The sequence below is a fragment of the Quercus lobata genome, chromosome 1 (assembly GCF_001633185.2).
Source record: "Quercus lobata isolate SW786 chromosome 1, ValleyOak3.0 Primary Assembly, whole genome shotgun sequence".
Lineage (NCBI taxonomy): Eukaryota > Viridiplantae > Streptophyta > Magnoliopsida > Fagales > Fagaceae > Quercus > Quercus lobata.
This window is the reverse complement of record NC_044904.1, coordinates 40,410,890-40,438,289: the sequence shown is the minus strand read 5'-3', so window position 1 is coordinate 40,438,289 and position 27,400 is coordinate 40,410,890. Positions and strand designations below refer to the sequence as shown.

The following is a 27,400-nucleotide window of genomic DNA, read 5'->3' as shown; positions in this document are numbered from 1 at the left end:
ACTTTTTGAGAAAAAATTTCCTAAAATGAATAGTTAATATATGCCCTAATGCATATATTAACCGAACCCATTTTTAAAACATAAAATAAAAGTTTTATTTTAACTTCCTCCTAAACTTAAACCCCACTCTTATCCCTACAAGCACTTATATTTTGAATTATCGCACCAAGAATAATAGAAAGAAAGAAGGAAGAATAACATCCTCAACTCAACTGAAAGAGAAATTTGAAGAATAACATTCCACAACTTTTCCTCCAAAAAAAAAAAAAAAAAAAAAAAACCATTCCTCAACTCTTTTTGGCACCTAAATTAACATCCTTATCCCATTTTTCCCGCGCAAGGCCAGCGATTTCTTCGGCAAATAATTAACCGCTATGCTTTCTTCAACTGTTCCTTCCCTCCCTTTGTATTAACGCTCGCTCAGGATGAGTTTTAGTGCCGAAAGCTCATAAAACTCCCGTACGGTGGTACAAGTACCCTCTTATTTACCTACTCTTCTCCACCTAACCCTTCACTTAAAGTTATAAACCCCATTTTTCCATATCTCTCTCTCCAATTCTCCAATGGCAGAAGCAATTCACAACCTGGCGTTGATCCTGAAGAACCACCCGCAACCACAAAACGACGCCGAATTCCTTCTCGTCAAACAGACGCGCCCGCCCAAGTTCAACGACGAGGAGTACGATTCCTACGTGGATTCTGATCTCTGGGACTTGCCCTCCACGCAATTAAACCTTCTTCACGGAAATTCTGAGTCTCCGATCGTCGTCGAAGGCGCCCAATCCATCAATTTGACCAACTTCGATCTCCATTCTGCTCTCACAAAGGTAAACCCTTTTTCCTTTTCTTTTTAAAAATAAAAAATAAAAAAAATTATTTGGAAACTGTGTTCAAAATGTTTTATTTTCACCATAATGTGATTCAGATTGTAACCATGTAATTTTTGTATTTTTGAGTTTACGTTTCTAATAAAGCCATTTAAGCGCTCAATTTTTATTTTTATTTTTAAATTTTTTTATAATGATTTTGGGTTGGTATTTAGTGAGAAGTTAAACCTTATGTGTGTAAAATTTAGCTGTATTTGATTTTTTAACAATGCAGAATTGCTTTGAATTTTACAGTTGTGAATTTGGGATATTTATAGGTATTGGAACAAGTGGGGTTTGAGGTAACTGATGGTGGAGAATGGAAGTTCTGGAAGTATGTGGAGGAAGCTGAGTTTGGACCAGGGCTGCCAGTTCATACTGTTTTCATTATGGGAAAATTGCTGGCAGGGGATCGAAATTTACAAGGTTTGTGTATATATATATATATATCTATGCTTTGTTAATTTTTTTAATTATCAGATACAAGTTTAATATTTTTTGCAATGCTAAATATGAGGGATGTCTTCATTGGGTCTGACATTAAACACATTTGAGAAACAAACTAATTTTTTTAGTGCTTGTGCTTTAAGAGCTTGTCTATTCATGTGGATGCTGGGTCTTTGACACTTTTACATCTTAATTTAATTGGGAGAATTTCTTAATCACATGAAGAATTTTGGAGCTGAGTAAAGATTTGTAGAAATTAAGTGAGAAATTATGTCATCTGTTCCGTGTTATCGGACTTTCCTGACAAAATTTTATTGCTTATCTAAAGAAGAAACAAGTTAGCATGTTTTGCTGATTACAATCTTGGTATTTCTAATAAATAATCGTCATCCTTCCTTGATGTGAATATTTGAATCTCATTTTAAGCAGTTTATTACTTTTATAGCAAATGCTATGTCTTGCATGTGATATGGAACTAATATGAAGTATACATTAGCAGAGCGGTGCAAGTGGATGTCAGTCCAAAGCTGTCTAAGCTGGCTTCTGGAAGTGAAACCAAGCAGTGATCGTGTGGGGCCTCTGACAGTTGTTGGTCTTGTAAATGACTCAATTCAACCTGCAGATCAGAAAGTCCCATCCATCTTACGGCATCAGGTTTGCCTTCTTGTGAATTAGTGCCATTTCTAGATGGAGCAAAAATAAAACATTCAGTTGCAAGGAAAGATCTGCTGTCAAATCACTGGGTGTTAAAAATTCAGTGATAACCTGGAATGCGGAAGCAGTGATATGACCCTGACTTTTGAGGGTCATTAGAATGATTTTGAATGGCCCATAAATTTACTTTTTTCTTTTGGTAATTTTTTTGGAGGCAGAAATATGAAAAGGAAATTTGGTGCTTAGACAATTAAATTCCAACAGAATCATGTTTGAAACCCTTTGGTAGTTCTTTTTATATTTTAGGGGTATCTACACCCCTTTGCCATTACGTAAAGAATTGCCCCCCTTCCCCCTTTCCAACAAAGGATGATTTCATATTGCTTCTTGGTATTCTAATTGTAAGTTAGAATTCTTATACTAACGTTCAATATAAAAGTTCTTGACTAGAGCTTTATTGCAAGTTCTATTCCATAAAGTTGCTTCTATTTTTGCCTAAATCTAATACCTATCTGTCTAAACTTTGAAGATGATGTTCAAGAAACAGATTCTGAATCAAGATGTGTACCATGTTCAAATACTGATAGTGTTGTCATTTTTAACATATAGACTTCTACTCAAACATAAGGTTGCATTTGGAAACTTGAATTTGGATTGGATTTTGATTCTAAATCAATATATTTGAAATGCCATGATTTCATATCCATTTATTTTAGATATCATTTAAAATCCAAGAATTTTAAATGTTTAAAATCTTTGTTGGATTTGTCAAATCCAAATCCTTGACTTTTTTTAAAGCATCCAAACAAGTTATTTGGATTTTAATTACCCAAATCCAAATCCTGTCATCCAAATGCATTGTAAGGGGATTCCTCTGTATAGTTGTCCACATGCATCATGTTAATATATCTTCCTTTTTTTTTTTTTTTTTTTTTTTTTTTAGGAGTATCCTCCCGGTGTTAAACTTGTACCAATTGGAAGTAAGACAGCAAAGCCTTTCCGTACAACAAACTTGATCATATTTGCACCTGAAAATGTTTCAAATGAAAGTGAGAACAATAGTTTTGTTGCATGTGGGGATGCATTGATAGTGGATCCAGGATGTAGGTCTGAATTCCATGAAGAGGTATAATTTCTTTTGTTATGCTGAGACACTGCTGCCTTTTTGACAGATGATTTTTAGTATTTTATTCTGCTTGACATTCTCATTCTCAAATACCATCTGTGGATTTAGTGAACTCAATAATGTTTGAAATAGGATATTTTATTGTTGTCCCGTAATGTGGGCTTCTTACATACTTGTGGATTTCCTACTTGAATACATTTTATGGGAAAAACTTGTGTCACTTTCAAATTATACAATGGGAAAAAGGAAACATGAGGCTAATTTTATAACCATTGTTTTCTATTTATATGAAAGTAAGAATCCTATTCTCGTTCTTGTGGATTACCTGCTTGGCAGAGTTCCACCATTTTCCCTGTCCTTGGAAGCTATCTCTGCTCTTTCTTGAGTAACCGTGCTGTATTATAAAAGAAAGTAAGAATCCTGTTCTCGTTCTTGTGGATTACGTGCTTGGCAGAGTTCCAACATTTTCCCTGTCCTCGGAAGCTATCTTTGCTCTTTCTTAAGTAACAGTGCTGTCTTATAAAATGGAAGCGTCAAAGAAAAGTAGTGGCTTTTAGATAAGTTCCTCCACCTCTGAACCAAATTATAGCTCTGTGTTTGGCACACTTTTGGTGTGTCCCTTCAAAAATGGGAGTGCCTAAAAAAGGGAAGTAAGAATCCTGTTCTCGTTCTTGTGGATTATCTGCTTGGCAGAGTTCCACCATTTTCCCTGTCCTTGGAAGCTATCTTTGCTCTTTCTTGAGTAACAATGCTGTATTATAAAAGAAAGTAAGAATCCTGTTCTCGTTCTTATGGATTACTTGCTTGGTAGAGTTCCAACATTTTCCCTATCCTTGGAAGCTATCTTTGCTCTTTCCTAAGTAACAGTGCTGTCTTATAAAATGGAAGCGTCAAAGAAAAGTAGTGGCTTTTGGATAAGTTCCTCCACCTCTGAACCAAATTATGGCTCTGTGTCTGGCATGCTTTTGATGTGTCCCTTTAAAAATGGGAGTGCCTAAGAAAAGGAAGGGTATTGGATAAATTCTAACGGTTTTGATCCAATACAACTCTTCATGTAGGGCTGTTAATAAGCTCCTTTACTAGAGCTCCATCCAATAGAGGATTCCTTTTGTGATCAATTGCCCTTTCTAATAATCCATATAGCCTTTATTTTGTCTGATGTATGGATAGAATGCACTTCCTCTTTTAATTGGCAGACATTTGGTTGTTCAAAAATTAATCCTGACATTCCATCAGAACTTTGTTTTATGGAGCCTAAGGCTCATTTTTGTGGCTTTCAGGCCATTAGTGGGTCTTGGAGGATCAATTGGTCTCACATCAGCTGGATGCCATCTGGCTATTGGATATTTGGGAGCTCCAATTGGTCTTATATTAATATTAGCCATCAACAGAATCTATTGGTCCTTTTCAAGAGGTCATGTGGCTTCCCATGGAGTTTGTGTATCTGTCCTTCAGCACATTTTGGTTGATTTGTAACCGTAAACTGGGATATGGAGCTCTCCTGGGAAGGATCCTATTTAAAACTTGTCAGCTGTCAAGGCTGTGAACAATAAGAGATCAGTAATCAAATCCTTGGTAGTTTCCATGCTTTCTAAGGTTTTCTTTACTTCTTGTCTTTTTATATTTTGTTATATTTGACAAAATTAAGGATTTAACTAACAGAAATGTTGGTTCTCTTCTGCTATGTATTTAAACTTTTTAATATGAATAATCATTTAATCAGACATAGTTTTGATGATGTATGTTGCTGTTGATTAATTCATATTTATTTTATTTAATTTACATTCATTAGATAAAATGATCAGTATTCTTAGTGTTTTGGAGGGGAAGGGGAGTAGAGGGTATGGGGGGTAAGTAGAGGAGAGGGAAGGGGAATGGTTATCCCTTCCCTTGTTTGGATGTTTTACAAATTAAGAGGGGGACGGATATCTATACCCCTCCCCTTTGTTTGGATGTATTAAAAATTGAATGGGAAGGAGAACATGATAAACATCATATAAATTAACAATTATAGCCCTCTATGTTCATTAAAAGAAGTAGATATAAATTCTAAAAAAAATAACAGAAAAGAAATAGGTATAAATTGACATTTTAATTATTTTTTAAATCTGAGTGGTTACCTTCCCATCCCCTTGCCCTCCAAGTTTCCCCCAGTTTGGGGGAATTAAAAACTGAGGGGTTTGGAGGGGTATCTTACCCCTCCAATCCCACAAACCCCTTCCTACTCCCTTTGAAAAAAAATCCAAGCAAGGTTTATTAAACACCTCCCATCCCCTCCCCTATACTCCCTGCAACTTTCCCCCCATCCAAACAACCCATTAGAGATGTGTCCTTGTACGTGCCTATGAAATGATATGCAGTCACCCTTACAACAGCTGATGCTTACTTTCTAATTTTTTTAAAAAAATATTTTTTTCTTGTGGGTTTTGTAATGGTGTTGATAAAATTGTTGTTTACATGATCAGCTCCAAAAAATAGTTGCTGCTTTGCCACGGAAGTTAGTTGTCTTTGTTACCCATCATCATCGGGATCATGTGGATGGTAAGTTTTTGTAGTATTAAGTAACATAACTGAGAGGAAAGGTTTATTTTTTGTTTAATTCAGTGTTTTTAAATGCCAATTACAGTAGTAGATTACACATAAGTAAGGAGATATATTCTTCTCAAAAAAAAAAAAAGGAGATATGATATATCACACACATGTTAAACACCTGATTATTTTTGCATGTATAACTGTGAAAATTGGGAGATGACTACAAAATTTAGTTCCAAATGGTTTACTAAAAAATAGTTTATGTATAAAATGCTATTAATCTGATAAAGAATAAATAATTCTTGTGATTCTGTGGAGGATGTACCATGTTTTGTTCCTTTGAAAACAAGGTGTATTTTGTTTTCATTTGCTGTTTTCTGTGGGACTCACCAGTGAAAAACTGGTTTGAGTTTGTTTTTTTGTTCTTAGTTTTCACTTTTAAGATCCAAAAATGTGGGTATGATTACAAAAAATGAAAACAACTTTTTGGCATTTTCATTTTCAGCAAATATGAAGTCAGTAGAATTCTTGTAATAAAATGGATAAGAGTGGGACCCATCTGTCACTATCAAGACCCGTGTAAAATACTGAAATAAATCACACCCAATGGCTCGCTCTCATTTTCCTTCATCCCCCCTCTCTCTCACTCACTCCTCTCTGACTCCCTGTTTGTCAGCTCTCTCTCTCTCTCACTTGATTGCTAATTCATATTTTTTAGCTAATTTATGAGGACATACAAATTGGGAATGTTTTCTTTTCAAGTTTGAAATTTTGGTTTTATTCTGATTTGTGATGATCAATGGGTGGAACTTTTGTTTTGGTTAATGTTTTGAGTAAATTGTTTTAATTGATGAGTTGGGTCATTGGGAATTGTTTGTAATCCTAGTGTTGCCTTTTCACTACTGTTAACTAAGGAAGATGAAATTGAAAGGATGGTGCTAGTAGGAAGCCACACCCTTTTGGCAAATTTCACCGAGCACTTATTGCGGTTTAGTTGTGGTGGGGGATGTGGTGGTGATGGAGGTGGCTGCTGATGGATTTGGTTTTTAGTTTTGTTTTACCATTGGTGTAGTCGTGGTGGTGAATTTTTAATTGAAAAGATATAAGTGGGGAAAATAAAAAAAACTAGACCCAAAAATTGGTGCCAAACTGAAAATGAGTACAGGATTTGAGAAGAGAAAATGAGAATAGAAATGAAAACACACCAAACAAGATCCAAGTAGGGCCATAATAATCATACTTACTTTGTTTTGGGGAGGCATGGACCATTGGTGGCCAGGTAATTGAGTCAGTAAACAAGAAATCTTAGCTTTTCTTCTGAAAAGAGTCAGTAAACAAGAAATCTTAGCTTTTCTTCTGAAAAGAAAAAGTAGAAAACGAAGACAGTGAGTTAAAGTTGTGTTTACCTATCAAAGCAAACAAAAAGAGAAAAAAAGGGGGAAAGCAACTAAAGAAAATAGCCTCCCCTTAATCTCTTAGAGTAAATTCTACTCTAATAAAACTTCTCTACTCTATAAAGCTTATTTGATGCTCTCTCAGACTATTACTTTTAGCTGGATATCTGCATTCTAAAATTCTGATTAATGTGTTTTTTTTTTAAACCGGATGCTATACTGGGTAGTAATTCTCTGTTTCTTGGCTTGTTTCAGGCCTTTCAATTGTCCAAAAGTGCAACCCCAATGCTACTTTATTAGTGCATGAAAATACAATGCGGCGCATTGGAAAAGGTATGATTCCTAACATTATAGTTTTGTGTCTAATGGTTGAGATTACTGATTGTTTAAAGATATAATGTTATTTCTTAGATCTTCTGTCTTTACTCATTATTTTGGTGTATTAAATTGATGACCAGTGTTCATAGAATCTTAAACTGCATCTATCAATTAAAAAAGAAGTAGATGCCATGCCCAAGCATTACGGCTCCTGGAAAGATTCTTTTCAAATATTGAAGCTCTTTGAGCAGTGTGGATTTGCAGTAATAATCCTAAAATAATCTCATAACTTAAAGAAAGCCTGTATCAACCTTTCGGGGTCCAATACATGAGGTCTTAGTTAAGAATTGTGTAAGAGGTAAAGTTTTATTAAATTTGTGGATTTAAAGCATGAACCCGGCTTCAATTTTGCTAGGATTAAGGCTTAGTTGAGATAAGTTGTATGTAATAAATAATATTCTTTGCACAGGTTTTTTTTTTTTTTTTGATAAGTAACGAAAATTTTATTAAAAAACAAAAAACAGCCAACCCGAGTACATTGGGAATGTACTATGGGGGCATAAATCAATAACCAAGATTACAACGATCAAGTAAAACAGGAAGGGAAGAACAAGAAAAATGACAAAAGACCACACTCCAATCCAGGAGAGTGTGTAAAAAAAGAGACTTAATCTCTAACATAGAGCGTTCACATCCCTCAAAACTTCTAGCATTTCTTTCGCACCAAATACACCATAACAAGCAATGAGGCACAATTCTCCACAACTCTATATTTCAATGCCGTCCAAACTTACCCTGCCAAGACTCAAACAACTCAATAACCTTCTGAGGCATAACCCATTGAATTCCAAACAAACAAAACACCAATGACCACAACTCACAAGCAATGGGGCAATGAAGAAGAAGATGATCAACTGACTTCCCACACTTCTTACACATACAGCACCAATCAAGAACTAGCACACGTCGTTTGCAAAGGTTATCTGTTGTTAAAATCTTACCTAAGGAAGCAGACCATGAAAAGAAAGCTACACTTGGAGGAACCTTCGATTTCCAAATCATTTTCCAAGGGAAGGATAAGATGGTAGGAGGGTAGAAAGAAATATAGAATCCTCTAACCTCAAAACCTCTACTCCTTGTTGGCTTCCAACAAACCCAATTTGAACCCAATCCCCGTACCGTCGTAGAGTAGACCATATCCATAAACAAATCAAAGGATTCTTGTTCCCAATCCTATGGAGGACAACGAAATTTAGCAACCCAATGAATCCTCCCACCAGACCAACACATAACCTCCGCTACTGAAGAATCCTTTGTCCTACTAATACAATAAAGTTCCAAAAAAGCCTCTTGGAGAGTACAATCACCACATCACACATGCTTCCAAAACTTCACTCTAGTACCCTCCCCCACATCATACAAAAGGTGTTTAGAAAGACTCATCCAACCACTCCTAATATGCCTCCACAAACTAACACCATAAGCACTGGTCACCTTTTTCGTGCACCAACCACTCCAATCATTCCCATATTTCACCTCAATAACCCTCCTCCATAGAGCTTCGGTCTCCATGCCATACCTCCATAACCATTTTCCTAACAAGGCAGAATTAAAACTCCTCAATCGTCTAATACCCAACCCTCCAACCTGCAACAGCTTACAAACCTGAGCCCAACTGACTAGGTGTAATTTAGGTTCACCATTAATACGACTCCACAGAAAATCTTGTTGTAACTTCTCCATACGATTAGCCACCTTCCCAGGTAAAGGCAGAAGGGAAAGGAAGTATGTAGGTAAGGAGGAAAGAGTACTTTTAATAAGAGTTACCTTACCCCCCTTAGATAGATACAACCTCTTCCACCCTGCTAATCTCCTTTCCATCTTCTCCAAAATAGGATTCCAAACTGACAACTCCTTAAATTTAGCTCCTAACGGTAGCTCCAAATATCTCAATGGAAGAGAGGATTGCCGACAACCCAACATCCCCACCAGAACATCCATATTGTGCACCACCCCTATAGGAACCAACTCAGATTTCCCCAAATTAATCCTTAAACATGAGACCTCCTCAAATCTGGCTAGAATTGCTCTCAAACTAGCTATTTGCGTAGGATTAGCATCACAAAAAATAAGAGTGTCATTAGCAAATAAAAGATGAGACACCATCACCGAGTTACCAACCGTATTACCTACAGAGAAGCTTGAGAATTGACTAGTAGTAGCAGCCACATCCAACATATGACTCAAATTCTCCATAACAATATCAAATAGCAACGGAGACAAGGGGTCCCCTTGCTAAATCCCCCTAGAACTACCAAAGAAATTAGAAGGACTACCATTGATCAGAATGGAGAATTTAACATTAGAGATGCAACACATTATCCATTTTCTCCATTTCTCTGAAAACCCACATTGCTGAAGCATATACATTAAAAAACCCCAACTCACATGATCATATGCCTTCTCCACATCCAACTTACACAACACTCCTGGAACACCTGACTTCAATCTACTATCAATACATTCTGAAGCAATTAAAAAAGAGTCCAATATCTATCTACCTTTCACAAATGCATTCTGAGAATCTGAAATAAGCCCATGAGCCACCCTTCTAAGACGATTGGCCAACACCTTATAAATAATCTTATAAATCCCACCAACTAAGCTAATAGGCCGAAAATCCTTGATCTCCACAACATCCACCTTTTTGGGAATAAGAGCAAGAAAAGGAGCATTAAGGCTCAAACACAGCCTGAGTATGAAAATTTTGAAACACTGCCATAATTTCAGCCTTCAAAAAACACCAGTAAGCCTGAAAGAACGCCATAGAAAAGTCATCCGGGCCAGGAGCCTTATCACCCTTAAAATCACTAATCACCCCAAACACCTCCTCCTCATCAAATGGCCTATCTAGCCAACGTGCATCTTCCTCCGAGATACAAGAGAACTCCACATCATCTAAAAAAGGTCTATGAGTTGCAATTTCAGCATATAGTTGCCTATAAAAATGAGAAATACAACTTGCTATAGCCTCTGGATCTGAAGACAATTCTCCATCCACCATAAGCCTATCAATGGAATTAAATCTTCTGTGTGAGTTAGCTATACGATGAAAGAATCTAGTATTCCTGTCTCCTTCTCTAATACAAAGGACTCTAGACTTCTGCCTCCAACAGATTTCCTCCATCAAAGTAACTTTTTCTAATTCACCTCGAACTCTCTCCAACTCCAGCCTTTCCTCCTCCAATAAAGCTCGACTATCCTCAATCATCTCTAAATCACTAAGCTCTTGCCACAATTTTCTCACCCGATCTTCAACATTTCCAAAAACCTCCACAGGTAAACTCAAGTTGAATATACTTGACTTAGATGCTAATTATGGAGCTGTATCTCCTTTAAGGAATTTGACTGAACAAACTGTGTTTGCTGCAACTGCCAGCTGCCAGTACACCTTGCTTGATTGAATTTTCCTGCATTTTTCCAGTTAGTAATCTTCCTGTCCTTTATTGCTTTTAATTTGGGACACACAATTGAAAGATATTTCTGCAATAGAATGGTGACATACTAACATTCAAGTAAGGAAATTTTTCAATCAAAATTAATGACATGACAGAATGCTCCTAGCTCAATTATGTAAAGAACAAACATGAAAGCATTGTTTTTTTTTTTTTTTGATAGGTAATAACAAACTTTATTGATAATAGAAGTAAAATGAATTTACGATAGTAAACTCACTGCACTGGAAAAAACACAAACCAATCAAATAGAAAGACTAACAAAATTAAGAAATTCAAACAAAGAATGAAAATGCGTAAACCCCCAAATATGGGACCACTCAAACAAAGTTCTAAGCAGCAAAGACTTCACACATTCTACAAGTTTCTCATTTTCCTCAAAAGTTCGGGCATTACGCTCCTTTCAAATTAACACATAAGACACACTGGAACCATATTCCACATTTGAAGTGTGACTCCCCAACCAATTCCACCATGTAGGGAGAAGAGAAACAACGTTCTTCGGCATCACCCATTGAACCCCAAACAAACGAAGCATTGTCTTTTCATGATATTACACCAAAGCCAAAGTGAGAAATTTTTGAGAAGACTTCCTTTTAGAATTTTGGTTTGATGGTGACACAATGGAATGTAAGCTTAGTAAAAGAAAAAATAAAGATGAAGGGGCTGAAAGACTTAATGGTCAAGAGATACCACGGAGTGAGAGCTTTTGATAACTTATATCAATAATTTGTAAGGATGGAAAGATTGAAGAAGATGTGAATCATAGGATAGAGCAGGGTGGATAAAACGGAGAATCTCATTAGAAGTATTATGTGATCATAGAATACTTGTTAAGACTATGAGACTAGCTATGCTCTATGGTACTGAATGTTGGACTATTAAGAAGGAACGTTCATAAAAAAAGTGTAGTTGACATGAGAGCAATAAGATGGATAAGTGGAAATACAAGGAAAGATAGAATTTGAAATAAAGGAATTGGCTTAAAGATAGGAGTGACTCCCATTGATAAAAAATGAGGGAGAGTCGCTTGAGGTGGTTTGGTTATGTGTAAAAGTGGGCGATTAATGCAACAGTAAGAAAGAGTGAGTTGATTCGAGTTGAGGGAACAAAAAACCCTAGAGGAAGACCAAGTATCATTAGTATAAGTAGTAAAAAATAAGAAACTCTCATTAGTAGAAGTAATTAAAAGGAACATGTTAAGTAAGGAGGTAATTGAGAGTATGTCTTAATATTGGATATAATGCTGGAAATAAATACATGTGACCTTAATTAGTCTGTTGTGGATGTATAGTTGATCCTAAATTTTTTAGATTAAGACTTGATTTTTGTTGTGGTCGAGCCTTCGTGCGATGGCGCCTTTTACCAAAAGTGACAATTTGTGGGTTTGAGTCTAGGAATCAACCTCTCCAAGCTACCTACCATGCCTCTTCCAAACCTAACAAAAGTGGGAGATTTGTGCACTAGGTAAGACCTTAAGGCTTTGATTGTAGTTGCTGTTGTTGTTGTTTGAGGGTGAGGTTAGCAACTAGAAGGTTATGGAAAAACAAACTATTTATTTATATTATTATTTATTTATCATTCTTTGTAATAGTAAATTTCTGGCCTTTTTTTATTTCTGTTCTTAAAAGTTTTTGGTATTGAGGCAATTTTTGTAATTCCGAGAAATTCTGGACCTGGGCTGTGTTTTTGTGGCTCATGGGTCTTATTTTTGAGTCAAGTTGTGCTTTTTTGTCCTTATCATGGTACTTAGTGGTTTACAACTCTGTTTGTTTATACTTTCTAATCTGAACTATATGCCCTATTAGAATTTAGATTTACTAGAAATATATATATTATAGTTTAATTCAAGGGAGAATATGTTTGGGAGGATATTTTATGAAGCCACAAGGCTTTTTATTTTTATAATATTTTTTGAGAATTGTATGATGTAGTCTTAAACTTGGCTGTGAAACCTTAAGGAATCTTGATAGAATGCCTAGAAATTCATCCCCTTTTCTTTTTCTTATATTTAATTCTCTGCACTCTTGTATCATTATTAGCCCTTTTTGTCTCTAGAATTTCATTGCAAACCATAAACTCTAACCAACCATAAATATTTTTAAATTAATCCTAAAAGCTTCGAGCACTAAAGTTTGCTAAGTGTGGAGATTCTTTTGTCATACAATGAATGCGGTAATTCACTTAAGTGGATGGTCAGTTAAAGTGTGGCAAATATGCTTGTTTTGGATGACAAATTTCTTTATCATTCTCCTTAGTATATAGCAAGGGCAAAATCAGTCTGTTTCTCAAAAGCCAAAAGAAATGATTTTGATTTAAGAGAACTTTAACTTAAGGGCATGGTCAGTTAAAGTATGGAAAAAGATGGTTGTTTTGGATGACAAACCTCTTCATCATTTTCTTGAGTATATATCAAGCGCAAAAGCAGTCCATTTCTCTAAAACCAAAAGAAGTAATTTTGATTTAAGAACCCAGTGCTTGTGAGTCTATTTCCTAGCTCTTTAATATCTTTGGTGTTGCTGTTGCCTTTTTAAAATATTTTTACTATATTAACAGTCTAATGGTTTGGTTTTTGACTGTGTAGCTCATATTTTAACCAATTTAGCGCTTTGTTCTTTTGGATGACAACCTGGATTCCGTTTATATAGCTTAGAGCATGTGTGTCTTTGAATACCAATGCAAAAATGATGTTTATATTAATTTGTAAAACTAAAAATATGATTTAGCATTTTATTACCTTTAAGTAAAAAATATATGTTATGGTCTCTGTTTAAAAAATATATGTTATGGTCTCTGTTTCCTTCTTGTTAAGGTCTATTTGTAAAAATTTATTATCTCAAAAAATGGAGAGACTCTTAGGGCACGTTTGGTACACTGTAATAGATGTTGTAATATAATAGCTATTCCTAAGGAGTAGTTATTCAATTGTTTGGTTATTCTTTTATTATAGGAATACACATTTCTAATGAATAGTTATTTTTTAAAATGAGGAATAACTATTCCTTAACCTATTCAGTAATCTTTTAAAAGAAAATTCCTAAAATGCCCACACAAAAAACTGCCGCTGCTTCTTGCCAAATTAGGTTCTCTTTATATAGAAATTAAAAGGTATGTAAAATTATGTGGCTGATTTTCCACCTATTAACTTAAAATTTCCAACAAAATATGTTCATTTTGCAAAGATCACCCACAGTGGATTAACATCCATGAATTTCTAGAATAAAACCCATATATATCAATCAAAATTCAAATCTCCAAAATGCTTTAAAACTATCCATATTCGTATGATAAGCAATTGTTCTTGGTAGATTCTAGAGCTCTTATTTGCCAAACCCTCTATAAAATCAAAACCCAGTCCTATAAAATAGTTCAAGACTATTATAGTTCCATGTCGAATAAAAAAATAATATTCTGAAACTTTGTTATCATATCATGAACATCATGCTATTTAAACATTTATTGAGTTACAAATTTTGAACAAAGAAGACGTATATTATTTAATATATATATATATATATATTTATATATATATAATTTTTTTTTCAATTTACACATAATAAATTGTTAAGCTAGAGCTATAAAAAGTGTAAATATAAATTTATAAATAAGGCTAATTTAGTAAATTGGGCTTAAATATAATTTCATTTAAGGTTTTATTCATATGTTGTCACCAAACAAATGAATAGTAATAGTCATTCCATTACAGCTTATTGCATTCCTTGTAATACTAATTCCTAATATATTGTATCATTACATTGTACCAAATGTGTCCTTAGTCCTACAATGCAAAACTGCCACTTGGCTACAAGGGTTGGTAAATTTTTACTTCATTAGGACATGGTTGTTTAGACCTTTAGTTGATTCACCCATCATAATTAGAGATCAATTTTATTATCTATAAAACTTTAACTGATGTTATATAACCACAGGTGACTGGTCTCTTGGCTATACCTCAGTTTCTGGAGCAGAAGACATTTGCATTGGCGGTCAGCGATTAAGGGTCATTTTTGCACCGGTATTCCTCATCTTTTTTACTACACAAATATAAATGATAGTTTTCTTTTTGTTGGAAGCTTAAGTAACATTTGGTGTAAGCCATTACAAACTTGCATGTTCTTACTCATGGGCGACGCTAGCCATGGTTCAGGGGGTTCAAATGAACCCCCTGACTTGGCAAGAAAGAATATATATAATATATAATATATAATACATAATATATAATATATTTATTTTATTTTGACCCTCTAAAATAAAATTTTGAACACTTTAGCCCTAATTTATTTTAATCACAACTAAAATAACCTTAAATATAATCCTTTTACCAATATTTTGGCATTTTTAAACCAAAAAAAAAGAATCCAACAACAAGCTAATTTAATCTAAAACCTTGAAAATAAAAATTAGTAACTGAATCTGAAGTGCTTTTAATTTGTTATTTGTTGAGTAGGGATTAGGGGTGTGGGACAGGCCAAGAGTGATTGAATGAAAATAAGCAAATGTTGACACTTCAAAAATTTTCTTAACATCTATTTGAGAATAGTTTATCTAACTTTTTGCTTAAAGTATAAAATAAGTAGGAAATCATATAAGACCCGCAAATAGTAGGAAAAAAGATGAAGTAATAAGTTGGTTTACGACTCAAACACACTTAATACAGTTACAAAGAACAATAGTTGTCAAAGTTGAGTTGAATTGTTAAATACAAGAATTGTAAAGAGTTAAAACAAACTAATAGATAGAAGTATTCTGAGCAATGATAATTAAAGTTCACTTAGCAATAATAATTAATAATTTTATTGTATTTGAAAACTATGGATGATTTTCAAGATTTCATCTTAGCAATAATAATTACTATGTTTATTGTACTATGAAACTATATGCCAAATGAACTAATAGTTTATCTTTTATTTTCTTGCTAGAATTATGAACAAATTTGTAATAAAGAAACATTGTAGACTACAAGATTCATTTTCTATCTAAGATTTATCTTCTTATTGAACCCCTTAGAAAAAAATCCTAGAGCTGCCACTGTTCTTACTCCAGATGTGCTCAGGCTAATTATCCGTCCATATTTGTTGACAAATTGATAGCTGTCAGAATTGAGGATAGGATTATGGGTGAGACAGAGAAGACATACGTCGGCGGTTGGTAATGAATGGTTGCTATGCCTGGATGATGGTTGCACTGGTGGTTGGAATGATGACATTAGAAATGAAATTGGCAAGATGATATTGACAACCAGAATGATGATGTTGACTGTGGTCATCATCACTGGTGATTGATGACGATTGGTTCATGGGGTGTGTCTATCCCTAAGAGGTTCATGAGTGAGTTGGCAGTCTTTGGGAATTTTTTTGCATAAATTGGGCCCTTAAATAATGAGTGATGGGTCATTCGGGTTATTTGGGAGCCTCAAATGGGGAAACAAACCCAAAAATTGGAATCTAGGCAGAAAAGGCCTGTCAGAGTACAAATGGTTGCCACAAGACAATTGATGTGGTCAATGTTGGTCAACAATCAAAGTCAACAATGTGGTATGGTGATGTAGCTGTTGATTTTTAGGGTAGATGTGGACTATTTTGACATGTCATCTTTAGATAAGGATACGTCTTTAGCATTAATTTAGATGAGTGACATAATTTGATTTAGGCATGTTTCGGACACTAATACGTGGTAGATGAAGGAGAAGACATGTGGCGGAGTCTTGTGATGACATGGCAATTGCTGCTTGGGACTACATGGCTGTAATGTATGCAGGCATGTGGCTGGTGCATATATCACACATTCTAGCACACGGCATGTAAGGTAGTATGACTGATAGCACATTGGGACACATGAGAGTTTGTGGAAACCTATTGTCGTTGCGTGTGGGTGCGTGAAGGCTGGAGAAGGTGAGTGGGAACATATGTAAAACCTTTGGAAATTGCTTGAGGGCGCATGTAGTGGTTGTTGGAGCTGATTCTGATGGTGTTTTGGAGAGTGGCATTCGATTTTTAAATGATGTGGTTTTTGGTTTTAAGAGTTCTTGGAAGGCTTATACATGAAGAACACAGTGCTAAAGTGTGGTAAAATTGTTGGAAAAAGGCGCACTACTTTAGGTAAAGGATGTTAGAGTAAGAGGGGAACCGGATAGTGGGTTGGCTCTGATACCATGTTAAAAATGTTGTTGGGTTTGTGAGTGAGAGAGAGAAGAGAGAGAAATAGAGACTTGAAGAAAGGAAAACCTATTTTGGCATGATGGCTTACGTTCACAACAATAAGTTCTGAATGGCTACATCTTTATTATATTGAATCATTTGTACAAAAAAAAAAAAAAAAACTCATTGAAGGGCATTTATAGGAGCATATATTAGGCATAGTATGGTAACCCTAAAACCACAGTATCTTGTCGTACTATAAAACTATGGTAGCCTATGGTATTCTACAAAACCATGGTTTATGGTATCTATGGTATAGGGTGTTGTATTCTAACAAGGGGAAATTATTGTGTAATCCCAGAGTACCATAAATACGTACTCTCTCTTCTCACATGAATGGTGGGTCCCACAATGAATTTAATTAGTGGGACCCACCATTCATGTGAGAAGAGGGAGTACGCATTTATGGTACTTCGGAAGTACCTAATAATTTTCCTCTAATAAGGGTCATTAATTATTCATTTTAGGAAATTTTTTATAGGAAATTGAAAAAGTTATCAAAAAAGTTAGTCACTTTTTCATTTTCCCATAAAAAATTTCCTAAAATGATTTATTAATGGATGCCCTAAGGATATACATTAATGAAACCCTCCTAACAATTACTATTTTAATAATTTTTTCCTACATGAAAAAGTTATGTTTAATTTTTTGAGGGGGATTCCGTCATATGGACTTAGTCCTTTTAGTATGAGAAATCTTGAATACTTTATCCTTCTAAGAATCTTGCAAATACCAATTTCCTTTTAATTTTGGTTGTCCAACCTAATTGTGGGTTCAAGTTCTTAGGTCTAACAATCCCTAAACTGAGCAATAACTTGATAAGAATTCATGAATTGAATTCTCATGAGTTTGGGTAACTCTAAATAACAAATTGATTTCAAAAGAGTTTGAGCATCACTAAGCACATTGGTGCTTTATAGAATGATATAGATATTTTAAGTTTTTGCTTGCATGTGGCTTTATGCAGCATTTATGACTGTTTGATCATGACCAAAATGTCATGTTTGCTTCTTCCATACTATTATGCACCTTTTAAGTTATTGGTCATGGGTCCTGCAAATTCAAGAAGTGATTTAAACAAAAAATGACTTTGTTATTCCTTGCAGACATCATTATCATCATCCATCATGATACATTTAAACCATAGCAATGAGATAATAGGAAAAAAATTAAGGAACAATTTCCCAGTAGGTTCTTTAGTTAGTATAGTGTTACAGCCTACAGGCTAGTGAACCAATATCATAAAGGGAGACCTATCACTGTCAGTTCTGAAGGATGTGTTGATTTTATGGCTTATTTTGATTTTCTTGGTCTTGGTGTTGCTTCCTTAATCAGCTTGCTGCTTATGTCTCCAAGTCACATTAACATTATTGATTCTCAAATTACCATATCAACTGGTAGTTCACTACAGCCAAGAGCCAGTTCTCAATGTGCTTAAGCAAAAAAGAGGAGGGGAGAGAGACAGAAAGAGGGGCGGGGTGGGGGGAGCTTGCATAGAGTGCTTGGAGAAACAAACACATGAATTTTGAGAGTTCATCATCTTATACTAATTTAATTTTAGCCTTTCGTTTCTTTAAATGAAGTTCTAAATGTAGTTTTCCATATAAACCAGCATTATATTGTTGTATCTGAATATGAAAGATTCTTCTTAATACAGGGTCATACTGATGGCCACATGGCACTGCTTCATATGAGTACTCACTCATTGATTGTCGGTGATCATTGTGTTGGGTAAGATTCTTAAGATAACTACTCCACTATATTATGGCATCTTTACATGTAATCTGATTGGCAAAATTTTGCAAACAGGACTACGCTCTATTATTATCCAGATTTCTTAATTATATTTAAGAAGAAATGGCTAGAGGGAGAAACACAACAGTTTGGTGTGTCCTGGCAACAATGTTAAGACCTTTACTTTCTAGAGGTTTTTGAGAAAAAGAAGGGGGCAGGGTGTTGGCTCATGGACTAACAACTTAAGCTACCAAATTAAATGATTGAAATTTTTGGAGATTGCAGTCTGACTTCCAAATTAAATGAGTACAACTATATGTTTATACATTGCAGAGTTTTTAAGCTGAATAGTTTAAATTCGTGTTGGCACATGTCTGATGAAGAAGTGAGTTTTTTTTTTTTTTTTTTTTTTTTTTTTTTCAGCTAATTTACTATTTTGTTTGATTTAGTACAAGGTGAAATATTGTAACAAGATTTTAGAACCTCCAAATGCATACAGTGCTAATTCTATAGCACGTATATTTAAGATCCAACCATTACCATGATACAAGCATTCATTTAAGATGATTAGAAAAACTTCTTCCACGTCTGTGTGAAGCGGTTGGGGGAAGGGGGGTTAAGTGTGTGGAGAAAACTGATTAGTTACTTTGTTATATCCCAATGTACACTTTCCAGTAAGTCAATTTGAATGCTATTCAGAGAACCACTCTTTCAAATGAGTCAAGTTGAGTGCAGTTCAAAGAACCACAACACGCTATGATGTTCACTAGGAAATTGTTGATAGGAGGCTTAATGGATGTAGATCGACTTAAATGCATGAAAGAAGCAGCTTCTTTTTTCCAACAGTAAATTTTATTTTGGATTATGGACAAAGCCCTGCTTTTGGCTGGAGGAAAATTTAAAGCACTTAGTTTTAACTTCCTCTTCTTAACTCAGTTATTAACCATCAATTTTGGTTTTGTTCTTGGTATTTATTTTGTATTTATTTTGTTGAAGCAAAAGGGCTTTACTTCAAACTTTGTGCTTGAAATCCCTAGGATCCCAAACCAATAGCTTTTTTACCAATTTTTTGTGATAGTGGAGACGCTAGTACCAATTTATTGTGAAAAACATACAAAATAATAGAAGAAAAACAATACAAGACACAAAGTTTAATATGGTTTGGCAAACTCTATGCTATAGTCACAGGCAATGCCAACCAGAAAAAAAATCCACTATCAATGATAAAGCTTACAATTACACTCACTAACTCTCACAGACCTCACAAACATAGAAAAACTGAAACCAAAGCTTAGTCTCTAATTCTCTTATTGGAAAAAGTTTTCTAATTCTCATGCACCCTACAAAGGCTATACCACTCTATTTATTGGGGCTATCACACCTCCCTACTTCTTTTCTTATCAGTGTGGTGACACTCCTAATATGGATTAATGCATCTGCTTATTATTCTTCTAGTTAATGTTGGTTCCAAAATCAGCAGGAAAGCTCCAAACTAATTCCTCTTTTGGGCTGGACTTAAAATGCTCTGCTAATTTATCTGTGCTTTGTTTCAGTCAAGGAAGTGCCATCTTGGACATTACTTCTGGTGGAAATATGACTGTAAGTTCATGTGAAAGTCCTAATAATGATATATAATTACTCTCCTTTCCATTATGGACTACTCTTATGAACCAATATTGTTGTGCTATACATTTAAGTTTAAAGTGTTCTCATTGCTATTGCATTTCTTTTTTATTTCCTATTCACTAAATATGGCTAAAGTTGGACCTTCCATAATCAGATTTACATATTATGCCGTAATCAATAAAATACAATTGACAAATATCGGTAATACCATTTGATATTTTTCCATCTTTTTAAAAGGTCTGAGTTGGTCTATCTTAGGTTTTGTATTGTCACCCTTCCTCTGCCTCATATAAAGTGGCATTATATGTTGGGGTTTGCCAAATTAATGATCCTTGCACCCTGTAAGAGATTTTAATTTCTTAGAGATCAATGGTTTTGAAGAAATTATTTGTGTATTAATTTCTGTGCCCCAATGTATCAATTTAGTAGTAAAGATGTTTTCTTTTTGGAGATGTTAAATTATCTGTTTTAATTTCTTCCAATTATCATAGCCTGGTAGTTGGATTTCATTTTGGTTATATGATGACAATATTATTAGCATAGATTAGGTCCGTGTTTCAGTTTCTATTTGCATTAAGCAGCACTATTTTGAGTGCAGTTCCTGTGTCTTATTGACACTGAAACAAGGTTTGGTAAAAAAAGGAAAGAAAGTCATTACTGCATCCTTCACATTTGTACATGGTAGGTCATAGAAAATTATCAGTTTCCCCCACCCCCTTCTGTCTAAAACTCATGAAGTGGATTTACAAACTCCATATGTACTAAATCTATTACATGGAGTAACTATTTCGGCTATTCTCCTAGAAACTAGCATACCTTAATTACCAAAAATGGCACAACTAACACATGCTAAATTAATACATAAATCAATCAGACATATAGATACTCATACTTTACCAATAATGATAATACAATGGTTTAATTATTTGAGTGTTTCTATACATGTAATTATAATTTCTGTTTCTAAAAACCTTAAAGATTGCTGAGTATTTTGTTTGCTTGTTTAAGCAGCAATACTTCCAAACAACTTACAAATTCATGGAGCTTTCCCCACACACTTTGATTCCCATGCATGGGAGAGTTAACCTGTGGCCAAAGCACATGCTTTGTGGATATCTCAAGTATGCACGTGTCATTTTCTCTATTTCTCGCTTTCCTAATTTAAGCTAAATTTCCTACAAACTTTTTACCCATCATGGGATCTTAGACAATGACTCCTTTGCAGGTAAACAAAACTCTCTCCCCCCCCCAAAAAAAAAAAAAAAAAAAAAATCCCCCATCACCTTTATCTGCAATAACTCTTTTATTATTGGTATTGTTGGGCCCTAGAGTTTGACTTCTGCCAGCTTCGTCTTCTTACATCTAAGATTTACACTATATGTAACAATATTGTCTACCAAATCCTGACATGGCATTGTTCCTATATTCAGAAACCGCAGAAGTAGAGAAACGTCCATCTTGAAAGCTATAGAAAATGGAGCTGAAACTTTGTTTGACATAGTTGCAGAAGTATACTCTGAATTTGATCGTAGTGTATGGATTCCTGCTGCATCAAATGTGAGGCTTCATGTGGAGCATCTGGCTGAGCAAGATAAGCTACCAAAGGTAACTTTTGCTTGTTTCAACACCAGCATTTCCCATGGCTATACATCAACACATATTAGCTTGAATATAAATGTTTTAGTTAGGTAGTTCCCATATATTACTCTTGAAAGGGGTAAAGTTAATTTCCCCTCTCTCTCTCTCTCTCTCTCTCTCTCTTAACAAAAGAAAAAGATAAAGTCATTATAATATCGTATTATCTCCTTATCGGAAAAATGCTAGATTTGCTTAAAGATACCTTTTTTTCTAGGAATTGATCTTTATCTTGAGCCAACTTTTAAAAGGATCAGTCAACCCTTGCCATGAAAAAGTCTTGCCATTAAATGTTGTAATTTTCACTTAATAGAAAGAAGGAATCAAGGTTTCCCTTACATTTAAGGACCCTGCCATGTAAGAGTGTACTGGAATATTAGTAAATGAAGCACACATGATTACCTTGCTTGTGTTATCTTCCCTGCATATTTGCATTTGCTTTTATAATTGATTATTCTCTCCTCCCCTTTCTCTTGTGGATAAAATTTTCCTCCGGTTTGGAAGAATCTCCTTCAACTCATTGCAATTATAATAATTATCCATATATACTTTAATTACATGACCCATTAAGTCATTTAAACAAGTTACACAACTATCAAATATTAATAGTTATATGAGTAAAAGCACATGACGATATTCATTTGCATAGCCTTGTAGTGGGTTGGAGGATGGGAAAATTTTGTCCATTCTCACTTGGTGCCTGGGCGCCCTGCATCCTGCGATCCATGGAGTTGCTGTTGTACCTTCTGTCTTAGGCAATTTTGAAATGACTTATACCCTATAGTGGAATAATTTGAAGGGCCTCTGAATAATTCACTATCTATGTTTGAAATGATTACAAATTGTTTGGCAAGCATACATATTTTAGTGACAAAAAGTGAAATTCCAAAAATTTATCTAGAGTGTGCAGGGCTTCTCTTTAGAAACTTTTAATAGCAGTTTGGATGCATTTGCTGACAAGGTGGGTGAAAGAGTGTGCAGGGCTTCTCTTTAGAAACTTTTAGTTGCAGTTTGGCTGCATTTGCTGACAAGGTGGGTAAATTTGAAACCAAGTGAGGAAAGCTTCTTTGGCCACTTGTTAGGTTTGGACTCGCTTCCCTTGCAATTTCCCTGGAATTTATAAAAGCTCTATATGTAATCTTATTGAATCAGTGAACCATACCATGCCAAAATGAAAGAGAAAAAAAACTAATGAGCTCTAGGTCAAATGGCACCTCCTTTGCTCGCTTACTTTAGTGGCTCTCTTTTTGATTGGTCTAGGGCTTGGGGACTCACCTCTAGTGATTCCATCCCTTTGTTTCTTAGTTCTCTTCTTTGTAATTAGTTCATTGTTGGCTATGCTTGTTTTCTTGTTTTCTTCTTTTTTTCTTCTTTTTGTTTCCTCCTTTGTACTCTCGGTTTGTCCTTTTGTTTCCTGAGGTTTTAATACAATTTTTTCTTACTTATCAAAAAAAAAAAGACCCCAGAACATAAAACTTTAATTCTATTATAATATATTCATTGTAGATCCAGGTATACATTTTCTAAGAACAAATAAGTGTTTGTGATTGTGATTTTTAATTTCTAGTAATGCTGATAGAGCCTGCTGAATTGTTGTGTAGGCATTTTCGATTCAGAAGTTCCAGAAAACTTGTGGGCTGTATTTCCTTGCCCGATGGATTTGGGCATACCTCAGTAAGGGTCTCCAGTTAAATTATCAGAAGCTATGGACATCTAAATTATTTGTATTTGGTGCAGTGGCTAGCTTTGCTGTTCTGTACTCAGTTAATAAGTTCAGTGCTAAATAAGACCCCCATAAGGGCATAAAATCTGGAATTCGGTTTCAGATGTAATCTAAGTATATATCAGTAATTACTAATTAGTCTATTCATATTGTATTGTAGAGGATTTTCCAGAAGTTAGTGGAACAGGGTCTAAATGGTTGGTTTATACTTGATATGATGCTATGGTAAAGGTCATTGGTGTTTACAAGTTTAGACGACCTTCATTGTTTTGCTGTGTTGTGAAGCATATACGAAGAGTGAGTCCGTAGATGATATAAATAAGATTGTGAAAATTTATATGTAATTGGTTTGGTGGTAAATTTTAGAGCTCCTTAAAATGGACTGACACCCGTCTCATAATAAAGGAGTGTTGCTCATTGATAATAAGACTAGATTGTGAAAAGTCAAGAATAGAACTGAGCAGTCTCTCTCTCTCTCTCTCTCTATCTCTAAGAAAAGAAAAAGAAAAGAGGTAAAAATCAACACGTAAAACGGCTCTGTTTTTTCTCTTCTAGACTCGTGTTTTATGTTAAACGGGTTCCAAGCTTGATCTTTAATTCTTGGAAGTTATCCAATTGTCTCTTTAACCTGCGTTTCTGCAACCAAACTCGTGATGTTTGTGATCTCTCTCCCCCCTACTTCTCTCGTGTATGTGGGCTTGTGAACTCCAAGGCCCATTATTTCCTCCATACCATAACGTTTAAGGCTTTACCATTCACGCTATTCCTGGCACTTTCCATGTGCCCTTGCTTAACCTTGCTCGAATCAAGCCTTTTTTAGACCCTGTCCATTGTCTAGCTTCATAGCTTAAAAACACTTCTGAAGACTTCCTCTTGCATAAATGAAGAAAACTATTTCCGAGCTTTTGCTTATACTGTAAGCTAGAGAAAGAGATGAAGCAGTGTAAGATCACTGTGTTTGTAGAACAACTTTCCACACGTATTAAAAGAGTTAGGGGAAGGAGTTTAAATATCACAACCACGATATTCTTATGTTTGTCACTGGCGTTTTTCATAATGATACTAGGAATGTTCGTCAACAATCGTGCTAGGAAATTCCTATCCTCAGATGAGATTTACTTCCCCCAACTGTCTGCATTTTATCCAAAGTCGCCCAGGCTTTCATATTCTTATTTTCTTTGCAATTCTTCATCTGATCTTTCCTTGCACCCATTTCAATTATCAAATGGGAGTAGAGGTTTGAGAGATTGGACTGCTCCCAATCAGCCATCACATTTAATGAGCGATAAGGAGCTAATGTGGCTAGCCTCAATGGTGCCAAATATCAAAAAATACCCTTAGAATCGGACGCGAAAGGTGGCATTCATGTTCTTAACTAGAGGAAAATTGCCCTTGGGACCATTATGGGAAAAGTTCTTTAAGGGACATGCAGGGCTCTACTCAATTTACCTCCATACTTCACCAGAGTTCACTGAAGAACCACCAGAATCCTCAGTGTTCTACAAGCGCATGATACCAAGCGAGGTTAGAAATTTATATTGCCCTATCTCAAATTAAAAACCTACCAAGACATGAACCAAGCCAAGTTTTTTCCTCCATTCAAATTAACTGAAACTGTATTTTGCAGCAAGTGGAATGGGGACAAGCCACAATGGTAGATGCAGAGAGGCACCTATTAGCTAATGCCCTACTTGATTTCTCCAACGAGAGATTTGTGTTACTCTCTGAAACATGCATTCCTTTATTCAATTTTACAACAATTTACAACTACCTGATCAACTCTAACCATAGTTTTGTTGGCTCAATTGATGATCCAAGAAAGATGGGCCGCGGCCGTTACAATAAACATATGTGGCCAATGATATCATTGTTAGATTGGCGTAAAGGCAACCAATGGTTTGAAGTTCACTGGAAGCTAGCCATAGAGATAGTGTCAGATGTCACATATTACCCCATTTTTGAAAACCATTGCAAACCTCCATGTTACATGGATGAGCACTACTTGGCAACCCTTGTGACCAAAATTCAACCGAGCATGAATTCCAACAGGAGCATTACTTGGGTTGATTGGTCCAGAGGTGGCTCGCATCCAACAAAGTTTGGGAGGAAGGATGTCTCTGAAGCGTTTTTGAATCGGGTGAGACAAGGTTTTAATTGTACTTATAATGGTATCACAACTACAGTTTGCTTTCTTTTCGCGAGGAAGTTTCAACCAAGAACCCTAGAGCCTTTGCTAAGAATAGCCCCAGTATTGCTTGGGTTTAATCCATAGAAGAATTTGTACCTTTTTTAGCTTTTTAGTACTAGTAGTTAGTTGTCTAGCCATAACATTTGGATTTAATTGATAGAAGAATTTGTATTTTTTAGTGCTTGTAGTAAGTTGTCTGGCCAAAACATTAAAGACAAAATGAAGAATATGGTTACCGCAAGGATATAAAATAATTTGGCTGTACCATGGCATTGAGAGCATGTACAGGTGATGGAAAGGTTTCGTTGGTGTGCCTTGAAGAAATCATTGGCCACAAGAATAAATAGTTTGTTTTTGTTTTTTGGGGAAACAAACAAGGTATAGAACCAAATGAGAAAGAAAATCGTCGGTTGGATCCTTGTAATGTCTTGAAAATCAGGGTTTTGTCCCTTACCTTTGGAGAATTTATTTACTCTTACCGGAGGAGTTCTTATTCTCATAGGAGGTGTGGGCCTGATGTAACAACCCAAGGAAAAGTTGTTAATAAAGCCTAGTTCAACCCAGTAAATACCCGATGTAGGACTCATCACACACCCACACACATCACACAATCAATCATATTGGGGCATCACAATCTCCCCCACTTAAATCCCTAACGTCCTCGTTAGTGCCCACTTTGTGAGGTAGTGTCTTTGAGCCCACACGGGGTTATTGGGTTGGCTTTGATACCATATGTAACAACCTAAGGAAAAGCGCTAGCCATATTTGCTCTATACTTCAAAAGGACTAGTTACAATTGAAACTCCTTGCAGTTGTTAATAAAGTCCAGTTCAACCCAGTAAATACCCGATGTGGGACTCATTACACACCCACACACATCACACAATCAATCATATTGGGGCATCACAATATACTATATGTGTGTGCACAGTAAGATGGGAGTAAACAATTTTATGGTGCTACAAATAGGTGAAAAAATTAAAATTTTAGTGCATACAATTTAGTGAGGCAATTAAAATAAATAAATAAAAAGAAAAGAGGAAGATGTTTTATGGGCCTCTTAGAGACTAAAGAGATAAGTTTAAGTGGGTTTTAATCTACAACCCACTACTCCACTAAGCCCACATCTCAGATGCGTCAAATATAAGGTAAATGAAGAGATAAATTAGAGTTTTTCATAGAAAGGGTTTCATCGCTTAGGAGGTGTACTTTTCCCTTGGAGTTTAGAGCACATATAATTGAAAAAGCAATCAGATTGTTCAAGGTATGATTTCTCACCGTTAGAAATAAGAATTAAGGAGTTAGAATTTTTATCATGGAAAACTTTAGTGATGTGTACACTGTGAGTAATTTCTCAGATTACGATTTTTACACTATTTCAATTATTCTTGAATCTTAGAATGCCACTGTTCGGAGTCTGAAAGAACAGCCGAAATTAATTAAAG

General features: G+C 35.2%; 1 protein-coding gene and 1 pseudogene across 9 annotated transcripts; both read left to right on the top strand.

Moving 5' to 3' along the window:
* The first annotated feature begins 255 nt into the window (after nt 1–255).
* On the top strand, nt 256–24,020 carry LOC115990229. 9 transcript variants are annotated; one of them, XM_031114078.1, is made up of 13 exons: nt 256–827; nt 1,145–1,292; nt 1,810–1,967; nt 2,911–3,093; nt 5,559–5,634; nt 7,275–7,352; nt 14,782–14,867; nt 18,707–18,780; nt 20,337–20,382; nt 21,421–21,530; nt 21,840–22,014; nt 23,026–23,076; nt 23,646–24,020. In XM_031114078.1, exons 1-13 carry the CDS (start codon nt 564–566, stop codon nt 23,829–23,831), a joined length of 1,635 nt encoding a protein of 544 aa, XP_030969938.1. In that variant the 5' UTR covers nt 256–563; the 3' UTR covers nt 23,832–24,020. The 9 variants fall into 9 exon arrangements, with proteins under 9 accessions (XP_030969938.1, XP_030969965.1, XP_030969949.1 ...); XM_031114105.1 differs by having other exon boundaries at nt 22,946–23,076; nt 23,646–23,715; XM_031114084.1 differs by having other exon boundaries at nt 257–827; nt 1,813–1,967.
* Nucleotides 24,021–24,700: 680 nt separating this feature from the next.
* Nucleotides 24,701–26,039, top strand: LOC115953876 (annotated as a pseudogene).
* The last annotated feature ends 1,361 nt before the right edge of the window (nt 26,040–27,400 follow it).